Consider the following 17,136-nt stretch of genomic DNA (forward strand, 5'->3'; position numbering starts at 1 on the left):
AGGTTGGCAAATGTGGTGCCAATTAGCCCCTGGTACTAATGAACAATTTTCTTCATTTGGACTAAAGTGCTGCCCGCACTCTGAGTGCTGGGGAATGGGAGAAGCATGGGGGCAGGAGCAGCATTGCCATTAAGCAGTGCAGCCAGCTGAGGTGGGAGGAGCAGAGGCAGCTGATGGCAATGAAAATGTGGTGATTGGTTTCTCTCCCCTCCTGCCTCCTGGGCATTGCTCCCTTCTGCTGTGTTTGCCTTTTCAGTGGGATCCTTCCTGTAGAAAGGACACAGGGAGGAAAAGAGCTCTTATGGGAAGCCTAGGGAAAGAAGAGGAAGGGTCCTGGCTCCTCTTTCTGCCCAGTTTTGTTATGCTACAGCCAGATCCCCACTGAAGCCTCATTCTTGAGAGGGCGAGCAGCTTAGGCATTAGTAAGTATGGAGAATCGGCCACAAAACTACCAAGTGTGGATCATGTTCCATGTGCCAGCTACCTACCCCTGAGAGAGCTCTGCATACACGATCCCCCTCTTTCCCACCTCCCTAAGGCCCACTGAGATATGTGCTGCTCTTATGCCCATACTACAGATGAGAAAACTGAGGCTCAGTGCTGTGAAGTAACTTTCCAAGGTTATAATCAGCTCCCAAGCACCAGTGTGGGCAGGAGGATCCACAGCTCTCACTCTTAACCACCAGGCAGCACTGCCTCCATGAGAGACAGTTTGCAAGAAGAGCTTAGAGGGACAGGAAAAAAAGTCATGCTTTCACCCTGGAGGATCAGGGGGTGCTTAGGCCCCTCAGCGGGGCTTCTGGGGAGAGGTGGGATTTTAGCAGGTGAAAGTGTGGTGGGACCATGTTTTGCACCTTGGGACTGGCCAGTGTTGTATAGAGCACAGGTAGTAAGAGAAAGAAACAGATGAGACCAGAGGGGTGGATGTTGGTCAGATGACGTGGGGCATTGCAGAAGACTTCACCTTCATTGCAGGAGGGAGCCTGGGGGAGCTTGTGAGCAGAGGAGCTCGGCTTTGGGGCGCAGAGTCTCTGGAGGCAGCAGGAGGGTTAGGAGGCTACTGTAGCACCCAGGTCAAATGGAGGCTGCAGGAGCGGAGGAGGGCATGGATGCATCTGTAATTGACAAGACTTCTGGTGGGACAGGGAAGAGGGAGGAGTCAGAGACCCACAGCCACAAAATGCTGAGCACAGTTAAGGGTATGTGGACTCTGAGGAGCTGGAGGGACATCTGAGTAAAGATGTGGAGCATGCAGCTGACTGGATGGGGAAAGCCCAGGAGAGCACCTTCGATAGGAGACAAGGTATTCGGGAGTTCTCTGACGTGTGATCAGCTAGCAGCTACAGGTAGCAAGTTTGGGAGACCAGGTCAGAGCCTTGATTATGCTCGCTGAGAAACTGTTTCCAGATGCAGCAATGGCCAAGGAAGGGGAAGAAACTCGTCCGTGGTCACATATCCGAGTCTGTGGCAGAACCAAACTCGTCCGTGGTCACATATCCGAGTCTGTGGCAGAACCAGGATCACTGGTGTCCGAGACCTCTGCAGGGTTCTCCCCACCCCCATGCTGCCGTTTCAGTGGTTCAGTTTCTGTGTATCTTGTCATTTGACCTCTGTTGTTAACTCATTAATCGTTACACTCACCCAATGACAGAAATATAGTACCATCCTTACATTAGACGTGGGGAAATTGAAGCACAGAGAAGTTAAATGGCTCACAAAGCGACACAGCTTGTAACAGAACAAAGATTCTAACCAAAGCTCTACTGCCTCTCAGAAAGCAACTCTGCCAGGTTAAACAGAGAAGGAACTTGTTGAAAAGCTATCAGGGAGCTTGTGGAATCACTGGGTGGGTGGAGAACCAGATATGGAATCCCCAGCTGAGAACTCAGGGCAGAGCTGCTCAGTGAGAAACGCTGGCTCTCCCCGAGTGGGCCCTAACCACACCACAAGCCCTGGCCACTAGATGGGCCACATTCCTCCTGTCACCACTGCCTTGGGGTCTTAAGCTTCCTGCAGTGGCCCCCGGGAAGCTTTCTCCCCACCTCCATTTTCTGGGGCCCCACCTCACTGATTCCCTCAGGGCTGGTGCCTCTGTTGGGTTGGAGGGAGGGTGGAGCTTTGGGTCCCACACTCCAGGTCTGGCTCTAAGTTTGCCTGGAAGGTGAGGGCCTGGCATTTCAAGCTGTATGGCAGGAGGTGTTCTCTGCCTCCCCCGGGTTTCCCCGAGCCCAGATGGGAAGCAGGTTCAAACCCTGGACCACCCAAAACTATCATAAGGTCCACACACAGTGGAACCTGGGGCAAGGCCCACCCCCTCAGTGGGCCTCAGTCTCCCTGTCTGTTGGTGGGGGGGAGTGGATTAGCCCAGCAGTGGTTTGGCTGGAGGTGGGCACTGTATTCCATTTTCCCCCTACCTCTCACTCACTGTTCAACTCCTCTGCCCATCTCTGTGTGTGTGTCTCTCTCTCTGTGTCTCTCTTTGTCTCCCTGGCTCTGTCTCTGTTTCTATTTGTATGTGCGGTTCTGTCTCTGTCTCTGTCTATGGGTACTTTTTCTCTCTGTCTCTTTCTATGGTAAGTTGTTTCTCTCCCTCCCTCCTTCCCTCCATCTTCCCTCTCCAGTTCCCTTCCTCTCTCTTCCTCTCTCTCCCTACACCCCCTCTATCCCTGCTCCCTCCCAAATCTTCTGTCTCTCCCTTCCCCCATCCCTCATTCTATCTGCCCTGCTCTGCTACCTCCTCTTGCCTGTCCCTCCCGTCCTCTTGGCTGCAAAGGAGGGTACTGCTGCCTTGTGGACAAGATCATCTTCCTCCTGTGAAATCCCTAAGCCCAGCCCAGCTCCGCCTCGGCTACTAGGCCTCAGGCTCCCACCATGCCCTCCTGGGAACAGCGGGCCCATCAGTACTGAGGCATCTGTCAGGACAGGGGAGGAGACACCCCACCTAACCCAACCGCATGGGAAGAACTGCGGGTTCCCACTTCCCAGAACCCCACTTGAGAGACACACTGAAGCACTGATTGTGTTAAAATGGAAACACATACACTAGGTGGTCTCCAGCCACAGGGGCTGGGGTGATGAGAAAGGCTGAGTCCTGTCCTTGGGGAGCCCCAGGCTGCTTAAAGACCAAGCTCACAAAAACCAACCGTCAGGGATTGGAAAGGGGCTTGGTGGGCACCGGAGCATTCCTGGGTGGCTTCCTGGAGGGAGAGGGAGTGTGTATTGAAGGCCTTGAAGCAGTAGGGCATCACTTTTGTCGAGGAAGGCCTGGTGCTGGGATGGAGTCTCAGGGAGGGTCCCAGATGGATGGCCTATGGGTTGAGGAATAGAAGCTGCGACTCCAAGAACTCAGGTCTGCATCCCCAGTTCCCAGTGAGACCTGGTCTCACCCTGACCCCTGAAGCCCAAGGGTCTGCAGTTACCCTGTGTATAAGAACTGTTCTCTGCTGGGAGAGAGGGAAGGTGGGGCAGGCACGGCCACCACTGAGGGCTGGGTTGAGGGAAGGAGGAGGGAAGAGAGATGGAGCAGAAAAGGACACCGCTCTAGCCACCCAGATGCCTCAAGTCTTCCCAGGGGCCAGGCTTTCTCCCCTCCCCTGCTACATAAGGGTGAGAAATGACTGGCCCAAAGAGGAAAAGACACTTGCCAGGGTCACACAGAAAGCCAGGGCCCTGAATAGCCTCTGCTGGCTCTGGGAGCTTTTGGCCCACACTCAACCAATTTTCCACCTCAGCACTGGGGCTCAGACAGCTGAGAAGCGTAACAGTGGACTCACAGCTATTCCTCTGCCTGAAGACCCTTCATCTCAGGGAAGACCAAAGGTGCAGCCAACTCCTGCTTTTCCATCACCCCCTCCCCAGGAATCTCCAGTCACTTAATGGCCCTTTCCCTTCCCAGGCTCACCTCTTACTGGGTTTGTGGACATATTGCCCTCTCTCCACTAGAAACAGTGTCTTTGAAGATGCATAAGACCTGAGCTAGTTTTCCAGGGCTCCTGTTTTAGAGAGGGAGACAGATTCTTAAAGAGAATTTTTTTATATTGCTGTTAAGTGAAGTAGCACAGCCAAGGCCGTAGGAGTACATGGGAGGAGGTTGATTCCAAAAGACGGGGAAAGCAAGTTGGGAAGACTTCGTGGAGGAAGTGCTGTGGAATGGGGCCTTGAAATATTGGGCCAGTGATGTGTCAGGTGGAAGGGAGACTGGGAACAGAGATGGAGATAAGAGGTGGGTAGAGGGAACAAGGTCATGGAGGCCTTGAATGCCAAACCAGGGCATGGGCATCAGTTCTGCTAGCATTAGAGCCCCCACTGCTTGTCCACAGCTTCATAGTGAGGACTGGAATACTCTGGAAGGATGCTGCTTGGATGCTGCAGGATGTACTATCTAAATCTACTCATTAAGTCAGAGGCTGCAGTATCCTTCCTGGCCCGCTCCCCCTACACCCTGGCAACTGCAGCAGAGCCTGGAAGCCCCACAGCAAAGTGCCACCCCTGGTGACTCTCAGGGACCACTCCCAAGGGCCCCAGATGCAGTCCCTCCACCTCAAACCAGGTGCTCCAGAGTCTGGCCGGGATTTCCTTTCACAGCACATGCAGTGGTGGAGCTCGGGGCCAGGAATAGCAGGAGGAACCCAGACCCAGCTTCAGGAGGTCCCATCTAAGTCCTGGCTGTGCCGTGATTCACTGAGTGACAGGCAGGCCTCCCTCATCAAGGCCTCAGTTTCCTTATCTGTGTGAAGGACACAGAAACATGCAGACCTCATGGGGCCCTGTCACGACTGGGAGACAGTGCTGCTTGGGGCTCCCCATGCACAGCTAGGGTACTGTCAGCAAGGGGAGCAGAGTGTGTCTTGGGGTTCGGAAGGAGGAGCTGTCATATCCCTGGGATCATGGCCTTGAGGGTCCCTCCCACACCAAGGATGGTTGCCCTCGTTCTGGCCTTCTGTCATCCCCGAGAAGCACCACAACTCTGTGGCCTCTGTGTCCTGGGAGGGGGCTGTCTGTCTTACACTGAAAGGGTCTGATCCCCAAAGACCCCTGGAGAGAGGCAGCCCCGTGGCCCCTTCGGACCCCCATGTTAACAGGAGGACATAGGATCCTGCCAGCCAGAGATGTCCTCACTCCCCATCACTTCTCTGAAATTCTGATTAGGAGTCAGTTCTAATTCTACTCATCTCACTTCTGGGCAAGTTTTTCTCCTCTTTGGGCCTCCATTTCTCTGTGCAAGTGTGGGGTGAGCTGGATGAGATCTCGTGGCCCCCTTCCCCGACATCCGTTCGACAGCAGCTCCGCCTAGGGGTCCTTCTCCTCGCCTTCCTCCGCAGGCCGGCGTCATGGCGACAAGCACTGAGTGTTGCTAGGGATGACTGGGGGGAGGGAGTCCTGCACAATAGAGGCCAGAGCAGGGGTGGCGCCTCCTCCCACTTGCCCCTTCCCTGAGGAGGCCAACGATCCCACACAATGAGCTGGATTCCACTCACACCTCTTCCCTTTTTCATGGGCCCAGTGTGGTTTCCATTAAACTACCTTGTGCCTCCCTGCCTCAGTTTCCCCACTGTCTGCTCTGAGTGTGGACGTTACGCCAGCCATGCCTACTCAAGGACAGAAGGTCATCATGAGTGAAAAGTCCTTTGGAAATAGGGAGCTGAGGATTTGGGGAGGTCCAGAATGGACAATGGGGCCCCGAGAGCAGTGTCCACACAACACTGAAGAAATAGGAAAGGAGTTCCCTTCCTTCATCCCAAATGTCACAAGCAGATGGCCCTGGGGAGGGCCTTCCCAACCTGATGACTTTGCTGGTGATGACAGATTCTCAGTCTCTCAACCCAGCACTCCTTCTAGGGCAGGTTGGTTCTGAGCTTGGGTGAGCATCCCCAGCTGCCCCCACTTCCACCCCCACCAATACGCAGTGATCAGATCGAGACAGGACATGTTCAAGCAGGGCCCCAGAGCCAGCCCGCCTGGTTAGCTGCAGCGCATCTAAGCAATGCAGGAGTGTTGACTCAGGGAGACATATATTGTTTGGGAAACTCAGGGAAACTGTACTCTTGGCACATGATTGTGCCATGTTTCTCCAAATTGTCTTAACTGGAGGTGAAAAGCAATTAGTCATGCCCACAGCATCACTGCTTAGTCTGGGTGGTAGAGATTTTCCCCTGAAAAAGTAAGAAAAGAGACCCAAGGTGAAGGTCAGAGAGTTCCTAGCAAGGTCCCAAGCCAGACAGGAAGGAGATGGCTGTGTCTGGAGTAGTCCAACTCCAGGGAAAGGCAGTCGGGGGACTGAGGGTGGCATAGCTGGCCCCTCATGCATGTTCTGCTCTGGGGATCCAGACACTGCGTGGCTAGGACACTGCAGAGGGGGCACAGCTGGCTACATCTTCTGGAACACAGGGCGGCAGGGAGAGCCTCTCCCTTCCAGAAACACTGACTCCAGGTCTCCCATGAGCAAGTGTCTCCCAGGGCAGACACTGGCAATCCTGGACAAGTCTCTCCCTCTTTGGGCCTCTTTAGACCAAATGAGGGAAAAGTTGCCTCCTGACTCAGTTCCTAATGTACTTTCTTGCCTGGGATCTAGAGAATGCTAACTGCAAGTTTACTATTTCAGACAGACACCCCTGTGTCATGTAAGGCTGGATTTACAGCATCAGCAGTTCTGGTGGTGGGGCTCAGCTACCTGTGGCACGGGAGTGTGAGACTCTGGGTGCCTCCTGCATGTGGGACTGTTTGCATTCGCCACACAGCTTGGCAGAGCCTGGATGTCCAAGGTGGCAGACTGTCCTCCTGGCCCACTCCAAGCCTCTCATCCTCACTTGGAGTTCCCCAGTAACCTAGACAACAGCGCCACTTCAGTCCACCCTGAGCCCCTGTGTTCTCAGCTCTGGGTGGCCCTTAAGAAAGGGCCAGAGGAGAGGGTGACCTAGGCCTCTCCCCCACCCCACCCCACCACGGCTAGCTGGGAATGCATGGCCCCTTTACAGAAATCAGTGAGAGAATAATCCTGACCCAGCATGAGCTATGAGAAGTGAGTAGTTGAACCCTCGGGGGGCTGGAGCAGTCATGGAAGCAGCTAGAGGAGCTAGAGCCGAATCTAAGCCTTGAAGAGGGACATAAACTGGCCTGACCTTCTTGGGCTGGGCCCCGGGCCATGGGCTGAATGAAGACGGCGGAGGACTAGGGTTTAGGAGCTCTCCAAGGTCCCCCACCTGCCTATGTATAGTGGGAAGTGGGGAGTGGTATCATTCTGCTGGCCGCGGTACTGAAAGTTCTAAGCCTGCACAGTGGCTTCATTCTTTCAGTAAATTGTTGCTTCTGGCCCTTCCCATCTCCCTGCCAGCACCTTCCCACCCTCACTTCTTGTCATTTTCTTTCCAGACTTCTAGTGACTGCGTTGCTGTTGTCCCTTTACCACAGTCCTGCTCACTCCCCATGCCCAACCTGTCTCTTGCACTCTCTTCCTCATAACTACCACCAAAAATTGTCCCTCGTGGTCCTTGTCTCCCATACCCTGCCAGTTTGACTATGGGGAACCCCCAGAAGTGCCAACCTAGGGAGCACTTGAAAATGATGTATGGATGTGTGGGGTTGTCACAATGGCTCAAGGGTACCACTGCATTTAGTGGATTGAAAAGTCACACACAATGAATACATGACCCAACTGAGATGCCAGGAGCATCACTGAGAAGCAGTTTACATTACTTTTCCTGAGTGGGGAAACTGAGGCCAAGAAAGGCAAGAGTTAACGAAGGTCATTTAATCAGCCAGAGACAAAACTACAGCGAGAATATAGGCCTCCGTCTTCTCCCAGCCAAGCTCCTGGATCACTCAGGTGACTGCCCAAACTAGGAACTCTTATCAAAGTGTCAGCATCTGAACAGGAGAGAGCCCATTGTAATGGGGGCTTTCAACAGGCCAGGGCCACTCTGGGGACAGAGTCCTGGCACACTGCTGAGGATAGGGTCCAGGCTTCCCAGGCCACAGAGCCCAGGAAGAGAAGACCTTGCTGGCATCATCCAGACCTTAATGCCCCTGGCAGACTACACTTCACACCATTGGCATCGATCTTCAGTAGGCCACCAGTGTTGCTGTGGTAACAGGCACCCACCTCGCTGTATCCATCCCCATAATTCTGGCTGGACCACCTGCCCTCAGACTTTACATGCCCGTCTTCCTGTGGTTCCCAGGGGAGACTCTTTCTGTCTTACTTTCTCCTGTCCAGGGCTGTGCCAGGCTCAGCCTCCTCATTAGCCAGCTCCCTCAAAACCTGGGAACGTCTGTCTTCCAGTCCCCTGGTGCCCAGTGTCTGTAGCCAGAGCCTCATTTCCAGGCATGGCTGGGGCCCCAGAGGAAAGCCCCTCCCACCACTACATCCCATGTCTCAGACCCTGCTTTCTAAGGTTTTGGCAGATCTGAGTCAATTTGATTCAACCCACATGTGCTCAGTGGCTCACTCCTGAGGGGGGATATCTGTTGACTCCAATATGGTCTCTGCCTACTTGTCTGCCTTCAGGGAGCTCAAGTTCAGTAGCAAAGAAAAGAAGGACCAATTCCAAAGAGATGAAGCCCATAGTGAGTTATGGCAAATGCCATAAAAGAGATTTTTCGTTTTTCAAGCTATGTGGTGCAATAGTGGACTGCAAAGTAAATTTAGTGGGTCGTGACTAACATTTTTATATAAAACATTAGAAAAGAGTAGAAAGAAAAATATAGCTGTGGTCAAGATAAATTTCACTCTGCAAAACTGGATTCAGTGATATGAGGTGTGTGTGTGTGTACGTGCACACGTGCACTGGACTGTGATGTGAAGTGGATGTGTTGCTGTAGTTCAAGGGCAATAGAATATGAAGGCCAATGTTTCAAGAGATGGGAAGACACAGAGGAGATGTTTAGAGGGGGGAAAAAAGAGATTGCTTAACACCTTGGATGTTTGGGAAGCCTCCAGGAGGAGGTTGCATTTAAACTGGAGGTTAAGAGATACGTAGAAGTTTGTCAGTGAGCAATGGGGGCGAGCAGGAAGGGTGTTTCAAGCAGTAGCTCACATGGAGCTGAGTATGTGCCAGGCCTGCTCGTGCAAACTTCAACTGCGTGCGAAGTGGTGGAGATGGGACAGGAAAGTTAGGCTGGGGCCCGAGTGTCAAGGGCCTTGAATAGCACACCAAGAAAGTTGGACTTCATTCCCAAGAGTGATAAAAAGCTGATGATGGCTTTTAATCAGAAATCAGCATGGGTGGGGTAGAGTGCATGCTTAGTGTACACGAGGTCCTGGGTTCAATCCCCAGTACCTCCATTAAAATAAATAAATAAGTGTTAAAAAAATAAAAAAGAAATTAGCATTGCTCACTCTGGCAGTTGGGGTCAAAGGATAGAGAGTTGAGGGGTCAAGAGAAGCAATAGGGAGGCAAGATAGGAGGCAGTTGTGTTAATCTAGGCAAGAAGATTAATGGGCATGAAGCAGGTGGACTCCAGAAAAGGAAAGAGACAGAATCCACAGAACTTGGTATCACAGGGGCATTGATGTAAGGGACCAGAAAAGTCTCAACAACATCTCTATCCTGACTCCCTCCCATCTGCAAGCCTGCTCCATGGTCAGTACCACAAGATATCATACGTGGGAAATGAGTATTCTGAGTCCATGTCTTCAGGGAGCCCCACACTGATCAGAGACCAGATTCACACACCTAAACAATTAAGGCCAGGTCATGAGCAAGAGCTGGAGTGTGGGGCTCAGGCTGTCAGGACTGAGGGAGATGGGAGTGTTGGGAGGCTCAAAAGAAAGAGACCTGTGAGATGAGAGCAATCAAAGAGGCCTTCCTGGAGGAAGGAGCTTAACTGAACTTCGGGAAAGCTGGATAACATCTGTGAACACATCCATTGAAGATCAATTTTTCTGTCGTTTGAACCACAGCCAGGATGAGTGTCTGTCTCACCTCACACAGGCCTGTCGAGATGGACTCTAAACACCCATTAGGAAGGGACTGTTCATTTTACAAAAGCACCCACCTTCCCAAGATGCCTTTACGCGGGTCCTTTTGGCTTCACGCCATATTCTGTCTTTTAGTTTACTAACATCACTGACCCTATGCATCAGATTCTCTTAACATACAAACATTCTATTGTTCTCCTTGTGGAAGGAGAAAACCCAAGTGGGTAATTGGGTGCCATGGCCAGGGGCGAGGAGCTAGTGTCCTCATGTTGGGGTCGGAATCGGTCTCAGACCAGCACTGGCCTGATTGACTCACATCCGGGCCAGGGACCTGCCAGAGGCAGGACTTGCCAACAAGCGACAGGCCCAGGAGGCAGGAACAGGCCGGTAACAACCTGAAATTTGAAAAATCTATGAGCTCAGATCACCAAATTAAAAAATAATTAGGCTAATAGAATCTCCCCCATTGTTCCTGCTCTTCAGCAAGTGCTCCTTAATAATTCCATTGCTTTTAACTCACTGTCAGCTCAACGGAAGTGGATTTTTTTTTTTTTGAGTAACTTAATTATTTCAAAACTCATTGCTTCCAAAAACAATCTAAGGTTCCCCTCCAGCTCTGTGAGTCTGTGCCCTGTGAGCTATTTATTTTAATTAGCTTTATATTGTGTAGCTAACATAAGCCCCAAAGAAAACTCCACAAACAACTGCCCATTAGCCAGAGAGCCGAACCCTAGTACAAATTACCCCCAAACAATGGATCACGTAGAATTTGTAAGTAAGTGGGGGAGGTAAGATACATACAATGAAACAGAGCAGAGGCTGGCAAAGGGCTTTGGAGTTATCAGATGTGAGGGCTGGAGGTGGCACGGTGGGCTCCCTGGAGCGGGTGACCTAGAAACTAGATCTTGACTGTCAGTCTAGGATTTAAACAGAGCATAAGTGTTCCTTGAACTTTGTACATCCCCCTTCGATAAAACCTGTGCTTTTGCACATCAAACACTGTTGCTCTGAAATGTCCTTTCCCACATCATATTCCAGCTTTAACACAGAGGCAGGTTCTCAAACATTTAGAGATCACATGGTGGTCTCCCAGGCAGCTGCAGCTCTAGGTCAGCAGCACAGTCCTGTTTCCCCAGATCACCAACCTTCCTGTGCACCTCTCCCTCAGTAGCCTCGGGGTTGACAACGTAGACCCTGAAGCCAGACCTTCTGGGTTTGAATGTTCTCATCTTTGCATCCTTAGCAAGCCGCTTAATCTCCTTGTGTCTCAGTTTCCTCCTCTGTAAAATCGGTTCATGTTAGTATCTACTGCATGGGGTGGCTGTGAGGATGGAATGGACAAGCGTCAATAAAGCAGTTAGAAGAGGACCTGGTATGGGGCAAACCCCTGCTGTGTAAACGGCAGCTATTATGAAAACGGAAGTGCTGATACTGGTGGGAAAAGTATGGATCTCATGAGCAGAAAATGATTGAGATAAGGATGGAAATTATCCAGCGTGCTGAAAGCAGTGAATCTTCAGCCACAACCCAGGGCTCACAGTGGCGTTCAGTTCTGAATAAAATTAAAGAAAATGTGCAAAATGCTAGTCAAAGATTGTATCAAAAATGGGTTTTATCATGCCTTTTAGCTACCGTGGGTGATGTCTTTTGTACACTTTTCACATTAATGCCTTTCACATAAAGTTCAGACCTGCGTTGTGTGTTTCCTGGCCTAGAGAGGCTGAGATGTATGAACCTTATCCTGTGGACACCAGGGTGGCAGGGAGTGTTCTTGAGGAGGGGAGTGACCTGCCTCTTGGTACTTGGCATCTTTTGTAGGGAATGCCTACCGAGAGTGCTTGGAGAATGGGACATGGGCCTCACGGATCAACTATTCACAGTGTGAGCCCATTTTGGATGATAAGGTAAGTGGCTCCCACCTGCCTTGCCCCTGGTCCTTGTACAGGTAGTAGGACTCAGACTGAGCACAGAGGATCCCAAGGGTGGCAGAACCAGTCCTTATGTCACCCAACCACCACTTTTTTCACCTCTTGCCTCTGCCCCCACGTCCTGCCCTGTGCTCAGGGACACTGTGGTGGGGTAGAGGAGGGGGGACGTGGAGCCCCACCTTCGGGAGAGCTTGGCTAGAGACGGACACAGGCAAGGTGGCACATGACATGAGAAGGGAATGAGTGACCTTGTAACCAATGCCCCGACATCTAACAGGCTGTGTGACTCCCTTCCACCTCTGGGTCTCAGTTTCCCCATCTGGCATTCTGATTGTATGACTCCATGTGGAAACCATCCCCTCAATCCCCCTCCTCATTCGCCCACTATAGCCCCCAGCGGGGCTGGAACTTTTCCCCAAAAGAATTCCAAGTTCAGAGGAAAAACATTTGTCTACACTGAGAAAGTGATTATACAAAATGTGAGCCAAAAGGGGTCTGCAGTGGGAACCACAAGAGTGGCAAGCTGGATGGGTCATAAAGGACAGAAGGCGGTTGCCTCCAGCCCTCTGCCCTTACCGCTCCGTCTCACAGCCCCTCTGAGCAGTGGCAGACCAAAGCAGGGGTCGGGTGGCCGGACAGTCTGCCCCGGAAGGAAGAAGTTTTTTAAATTACTGCCTCTGTTTAGAATCGCCAGTGTGTGGTGATAATAAGAAGCAGAGTGACTTTTGTTTGGTCTTGACATTGTTCTTAAAATTGCTACAGACAAGGCACCCCCTCATTGCTGCAGCCAGGGCAGACCGATCCTGAGGCACCCCCAGACCACCCACAGGTCACTGCTTCTGAGACAGGAGGGAAGGTTGTCTCCATTGTACAGATGTCAAAACTGAGTCCCAGAGATAGAAATCGATTCCCCCTCAGTTGCTCAGCCCGCTAGGGTCTGAGCTGAGATGAAACACAGGTGTGGCAAACTCCCATTCCAAAATTAAAAAGAAAATAGTATCTATATACCCACAGCTCTGGCACATCTCAAAATACGTCGTGTCCAAATCTGCCCCCAAATTGCACCTGGGGAGTCCTGACCACAGCCATTTATACCAAGAGTCACTCAGGGCTGAGAGAGTGCAGAGCCAGGTCAGGACACACAGCGTGGCCATCACTAACGTGCCCAGCCCCACCCTCCACATGCCCCTGGCCTCCATCTGCCCACGTGTCTGTCTGTCTGTCTATCCAGCAGAGGAAGTATGACCTGCATTACCACATTGCCCTCGTTGTCAACTACCTGGGTCACTGTGTGTCTGTGGCAGCTCTTGTGGCTGCCTTCCTGCTTTTTCTGGCCCTGCGGTGAGTCCACCCTCCCCTGCTTTCTCCTTGCTCTCCTCCCATGGCACCCGTTTCACCTGTCCCAGACATTCTCACCTCCACTCGGGGGGTCCTGGAGCCAGGGAGCAAAAGGGGTTTGGGGGAGGTGCCCACGCACTGACCTCTGGCAGAGATGCAGGATGCATAGGGGGAGCAGCTCTGGGAGATCCATCCGTGGCCACTACAAGTGGGAATCTGGCTCCTGGTACAGCTCTGTCCTCACCCCAGGCTGAGTCTCTCCCTGAACTTGTTGGGGGGGAGGGGTACCAGATCTAGCCGACCCATAACCCTAGCTGACCCCTGACCCCTGCCCCAACTGAGCTCTGACCCCAGGTGCAGCCTGTCCCAGCTGACACTTGATCCTGGCTGACCCCTGACCTGGGCGTCCCACAGGAGCATCCGCTGTCTTCGGAACGTGATTCACTGGAACCTCATCACTACCTTCATCCTGAGAAATGTCATGTGGTTCCTGCTGCAGCTCATCGACCATGAAGTGCATGAGAGCAACGAGGTCACTGGGTGGAAGTTGGGGGCTGGGCCTGGGGGGCACTGGGTGTCCCCACCTCTCTTGCCCAGTCCTTAGGTGGGGACCTGGATCTGAGCTCACCTCTACCCAATCAGTGTCCCTCCAGAGCCAGGGGTCGGGGAATGGGGCCAGGCTGGGGCTTGGGAGCAGCACAAACCTGACACTAGATCTTGGTTTATTCTCTTCTGCTCTCCGTCTAATGAGTTCAGCACCTCCCAAAGACCTCTTAGAGAAAGGGAGTCTAAAATTAACCTCTGTTTAGCTTTATCTCACTTAATTCCAAAGAGACACTTGTAGGGATTTTTTCCCATTATACAGTCATGAAAACTGAGGCTCAGAGAGGTTAGATGACACTGTAATGATGCCTCTGCATCTGGGCCACCAGGATCTTGAGCAGGCCAGCCACATGTTGCCTGCCAATCCTGGGTTTGTATCAGCTGCTAGTGTATTGTATCCAAGTCCTTGTAAAACCAGAGCCTAGGATGGGGCCATGCACAGAGTTCTTTGGCTCACCATTAGAGAGTGCTCAGTACGCTGTCTCTGGATCGTTGGAGCATGTACCCAGCCTGGTTTGACCCTTAACTTGGCCCCACATTGAGCTATGCCCCAGGACTAATGGAATTCAATCCAGTGTGGGTGCCCTGCAGCCCAGGTTGGCTTGTAGTAATAAGGTATTGTTATCTTGGAGAAAAAGCAGGGTTGGGAGGAGGGTGCTCTTTCAAGTCCCATCTCAGCAGGACTTTCTCAGAACAGAGGATACAGACAGCCACGTGGGACCTCAAATCAGGCTTAGTTAGGACCATGGGGGAAAGCCATGGAGGCTGTGATCCGCTCAGCTGATTATCTGACAGCCAGGGCTGTTAGAGCCAGACAGAGAGTGGCTGAGCTGTCCACAGGGGCCATCAGCTCCCCATCACGGGGCTCCTCTGACCACTAGTCCCCAGGTCCCAGCCTCAACTCTGAGGGTGTCATGGGGACGAACCCCTCGGAAGGCTGACCAGGCAGGGTCTGTTGATAAGAGCTCTGGCCTGAGGCCGGAGACCTTGCCGCTGTGGCTCCCTGTGCCCCTGGGCAGACTTGTCCTCTGCCTGCACCCCGGTCTTCCCTGTGAGGGGCGGGTAGCCCTGCTCAGAGGGACAGGAGCAAATTCCCCTCAGCTGAGAAGGCAAATGGCAACAACGTTCACTTCTGGGCACCTGCCTTTGCCGTCCTCCATCTCCTTGAACCAACTGGCAGGGTGGCATCATTATTTTCTCCACCGCACGGTGAGGTTCAGAGAGGTGCGGCCACTCGTTGGAGACCCCGGAGTTAGCGAGTATCCCTCCAGTGGCAGCAGTGCTGACACTCAGCCCAGGATCTCCTACACCCAGAGCATCACCTCCACCACAGCAGCTCATGTTCACAGCCCCTGGACCGTTTCCATCACAATTTCCTTTTAATTGACTCACTACTTCTTTTCTACATGAAATTTCATATCCCATCCCTAAATGGAAGCCGGTCTGACTCGCTGTGAATTGAAGGTGACACTCAAAGAAAAAGACAGTGAAAACACAAACAGGACTCAGTTCTAGCCTCTGCCTGAAGAGAACTCAGAGCCAGGATCCTTCTTTCTTTATGCAAAAGGGAGATTAGAAAGCCCTAGGGAGAAGTCAGGCACCCTGGTTCCAGGGGAGCCCGGCAGCTTCACTTAATCTGAAAAAGTGAAAGAGAAATGATGGGAGGAGGAAGCATCCCAGAATGTGATTCCAGGATATTTAACGCCATGTCCATGACCCAACCCAAACGGCCTCCCCTCCGCCAGCGCCCGTGCTGCGCACTTGGGCCCTGACCCTGGGCAGCCGCTGACTGCTGCCCACCCCGTGCAGGTCTGGTGCCGCTGCATCACCACCATCTTCAACTACTTCGTGGTGACTAACTTCTTCTGGATGTTCGTGGAGGGCTGCTACCTGCACACGGCCATCGTCATGACCTACTCCACTGAGCGCCTGCGCAAGTGGCTCTTCCTCTTCATCGGATGGTGTGAGGGTCCCGGGGGTCCAGGAGGGCCTAGTGGGAGAGGGTACTGCCAGCAGGGTCACTTCCCTTCATCTTGTGTCCAAGGACAGTATCACATTGCTGTCTACCACCCCTGGGACGGCCCAAAGATGCAGCCACTCCCCACCACGCTGGTGAGGAAGGAGCAAATTGTCCCTCCAAAAGGACATTCCACAAAGAGCCCTCTTCTTCTTGTCTGGAATGGCCAATCCAAAGACCTTTGTCTCTGGCTTTAAAAGAGAAGCTGGCCAGCTCCATTTCTCTATCAAAAAAATCTCAGAAAATCACGCCATCTCTCATCTCTCTGACCTGCTTGGAGGGGGTGACTGAGAGTAGGGGAGGGCTGAGGGCGGGGGTCTAGGGACAGGACCCCCTGGGGTCATGGATGGCCTGCAGTTGGATGATTGGAAACATGATTCAAGCCCCTTGTGGTCCCTCCCCCCTTTATTCTACGAGAGGGGCTCCTGACCACCTGTCTGTCCATGTCTGTCCTTCTTTCAGGCATCCCCTGCCCCATTATCATCGCCTGGGCCATTGGCAAACTCTACTACGAGAATGAACAGTAAGTAAGACAGGCCCTCCATGGGGGTCAGAGGGATGTTAGGACAAGTCAGCCCTGGGTTCCAGCCAAGCCACGGGGCAGGAATTGCAGCCACGCCAGGACAGATTCACTTTTCTGTTGTCCTTAAATTAAAAAGATTTCCCCAGCACCCTGAGATGCTCATGTGTCAAGTCAGCTTTGTTGCATCGAGCTAGGAATCATGGTTCCTTTAAACACCTGATGCTTGACCCCCTTGGCCTCCAGTAAAGCCTCCAGCCTAGAGTTGAATGGGGCAGGCCTGGCCTGGGGTATATGGAGGAGGGCAAGAGCTCCCGGCTTTCAGCCCAGAGCACATCCAAGGCTGTAACATTGAGCCTCTCACAGACGCCCCAGCCAGGTCCATGGGTGCGTGTTTTATTCTGGCATCCGAGTCTCTGCCTGGGGTGCAGTGTCCCATCTTGGGACCCTTTCTGCACCAGAGACTTTGAAATACTCAGCCCTTGGCCCAGATGACAGCAACTCTGGCCACGGGTCAGCCAAGGAGCGGCTGGGAAGTCAGGTGCCAACAGCTGAGAGAAGAGGGTACAAGGGAATGTCAGTCTCTGTATACAGATCTTAAAGGGGTCTCTGAGGCTGGAGAGAGCAGATGGGATTTTGGGGCAGGGGCGGGAATGGGGCGCGTTCCAGGAACTTAGCATTAGGAAGAACTCCTAATGATAAAATCTGCCCAAGAATAAGAGGGCTGCCTTGAGAGGTAGTGAGCTTCCAGTTACAGGGGGTGTCCAAACAAAACATAGAAACCCCGGTGCTGGGAGGCCGCAGGGGAGATTCC

The 17,136-nt window shown here is 52.6% G+C and overlaps 1 protein-coding gene across 2 annotated transcripts in view; it reads left to right on the forward strand.

Annotated features, from left to right (window-relative positions):
- Positions 1–17,136, forward strand: part of CRHR2 (corticotropin releasing hormone receptor 2) — a 45,732-nt gene that overhangs the window by 17,758 nt on the left and 10,838 nt on the right. For both annotated transcript variants that reach the window (XM_064487784.1, XM_010988045.3), the window contains 5 exons: positions 11,735–11,820; positions 13,076–13,185; positions 13,597–13,714; positions 15,595–15,748; positions 16,265–16,325. In XM_064487784.1, coding sequence (XP_064343854.1) covers positions 11,735–11,820; positions 13,076–13,185; positions 13,597–13,714; positions 15,595–15,748; positions 16,265–16,325 — 529 coding nt within the window. The remainder of the gene's footprint in view (positions 1–11,734; positions 11,821–13,075; positions 13,186–13,596; positions 13,715–15,594; positions 15,749–16,264; positions 16,326–17,136) is intronic.

The sequence above is a fragment of the Camelus dromedarius genome, chromosome 7 (genome assembly GCF_036321535.1).
Source record: "Camelus dromedarius isolate mCamDro1 chromosome 7, mCamDro1.pat, whole genome shotgun sequence".
Lineage (NCBI taxonomy): Eukaryota > Metazoa > Chordata > Mammalia > Artiodactyla > Camelidae > Camelus > Camelus dromedarius.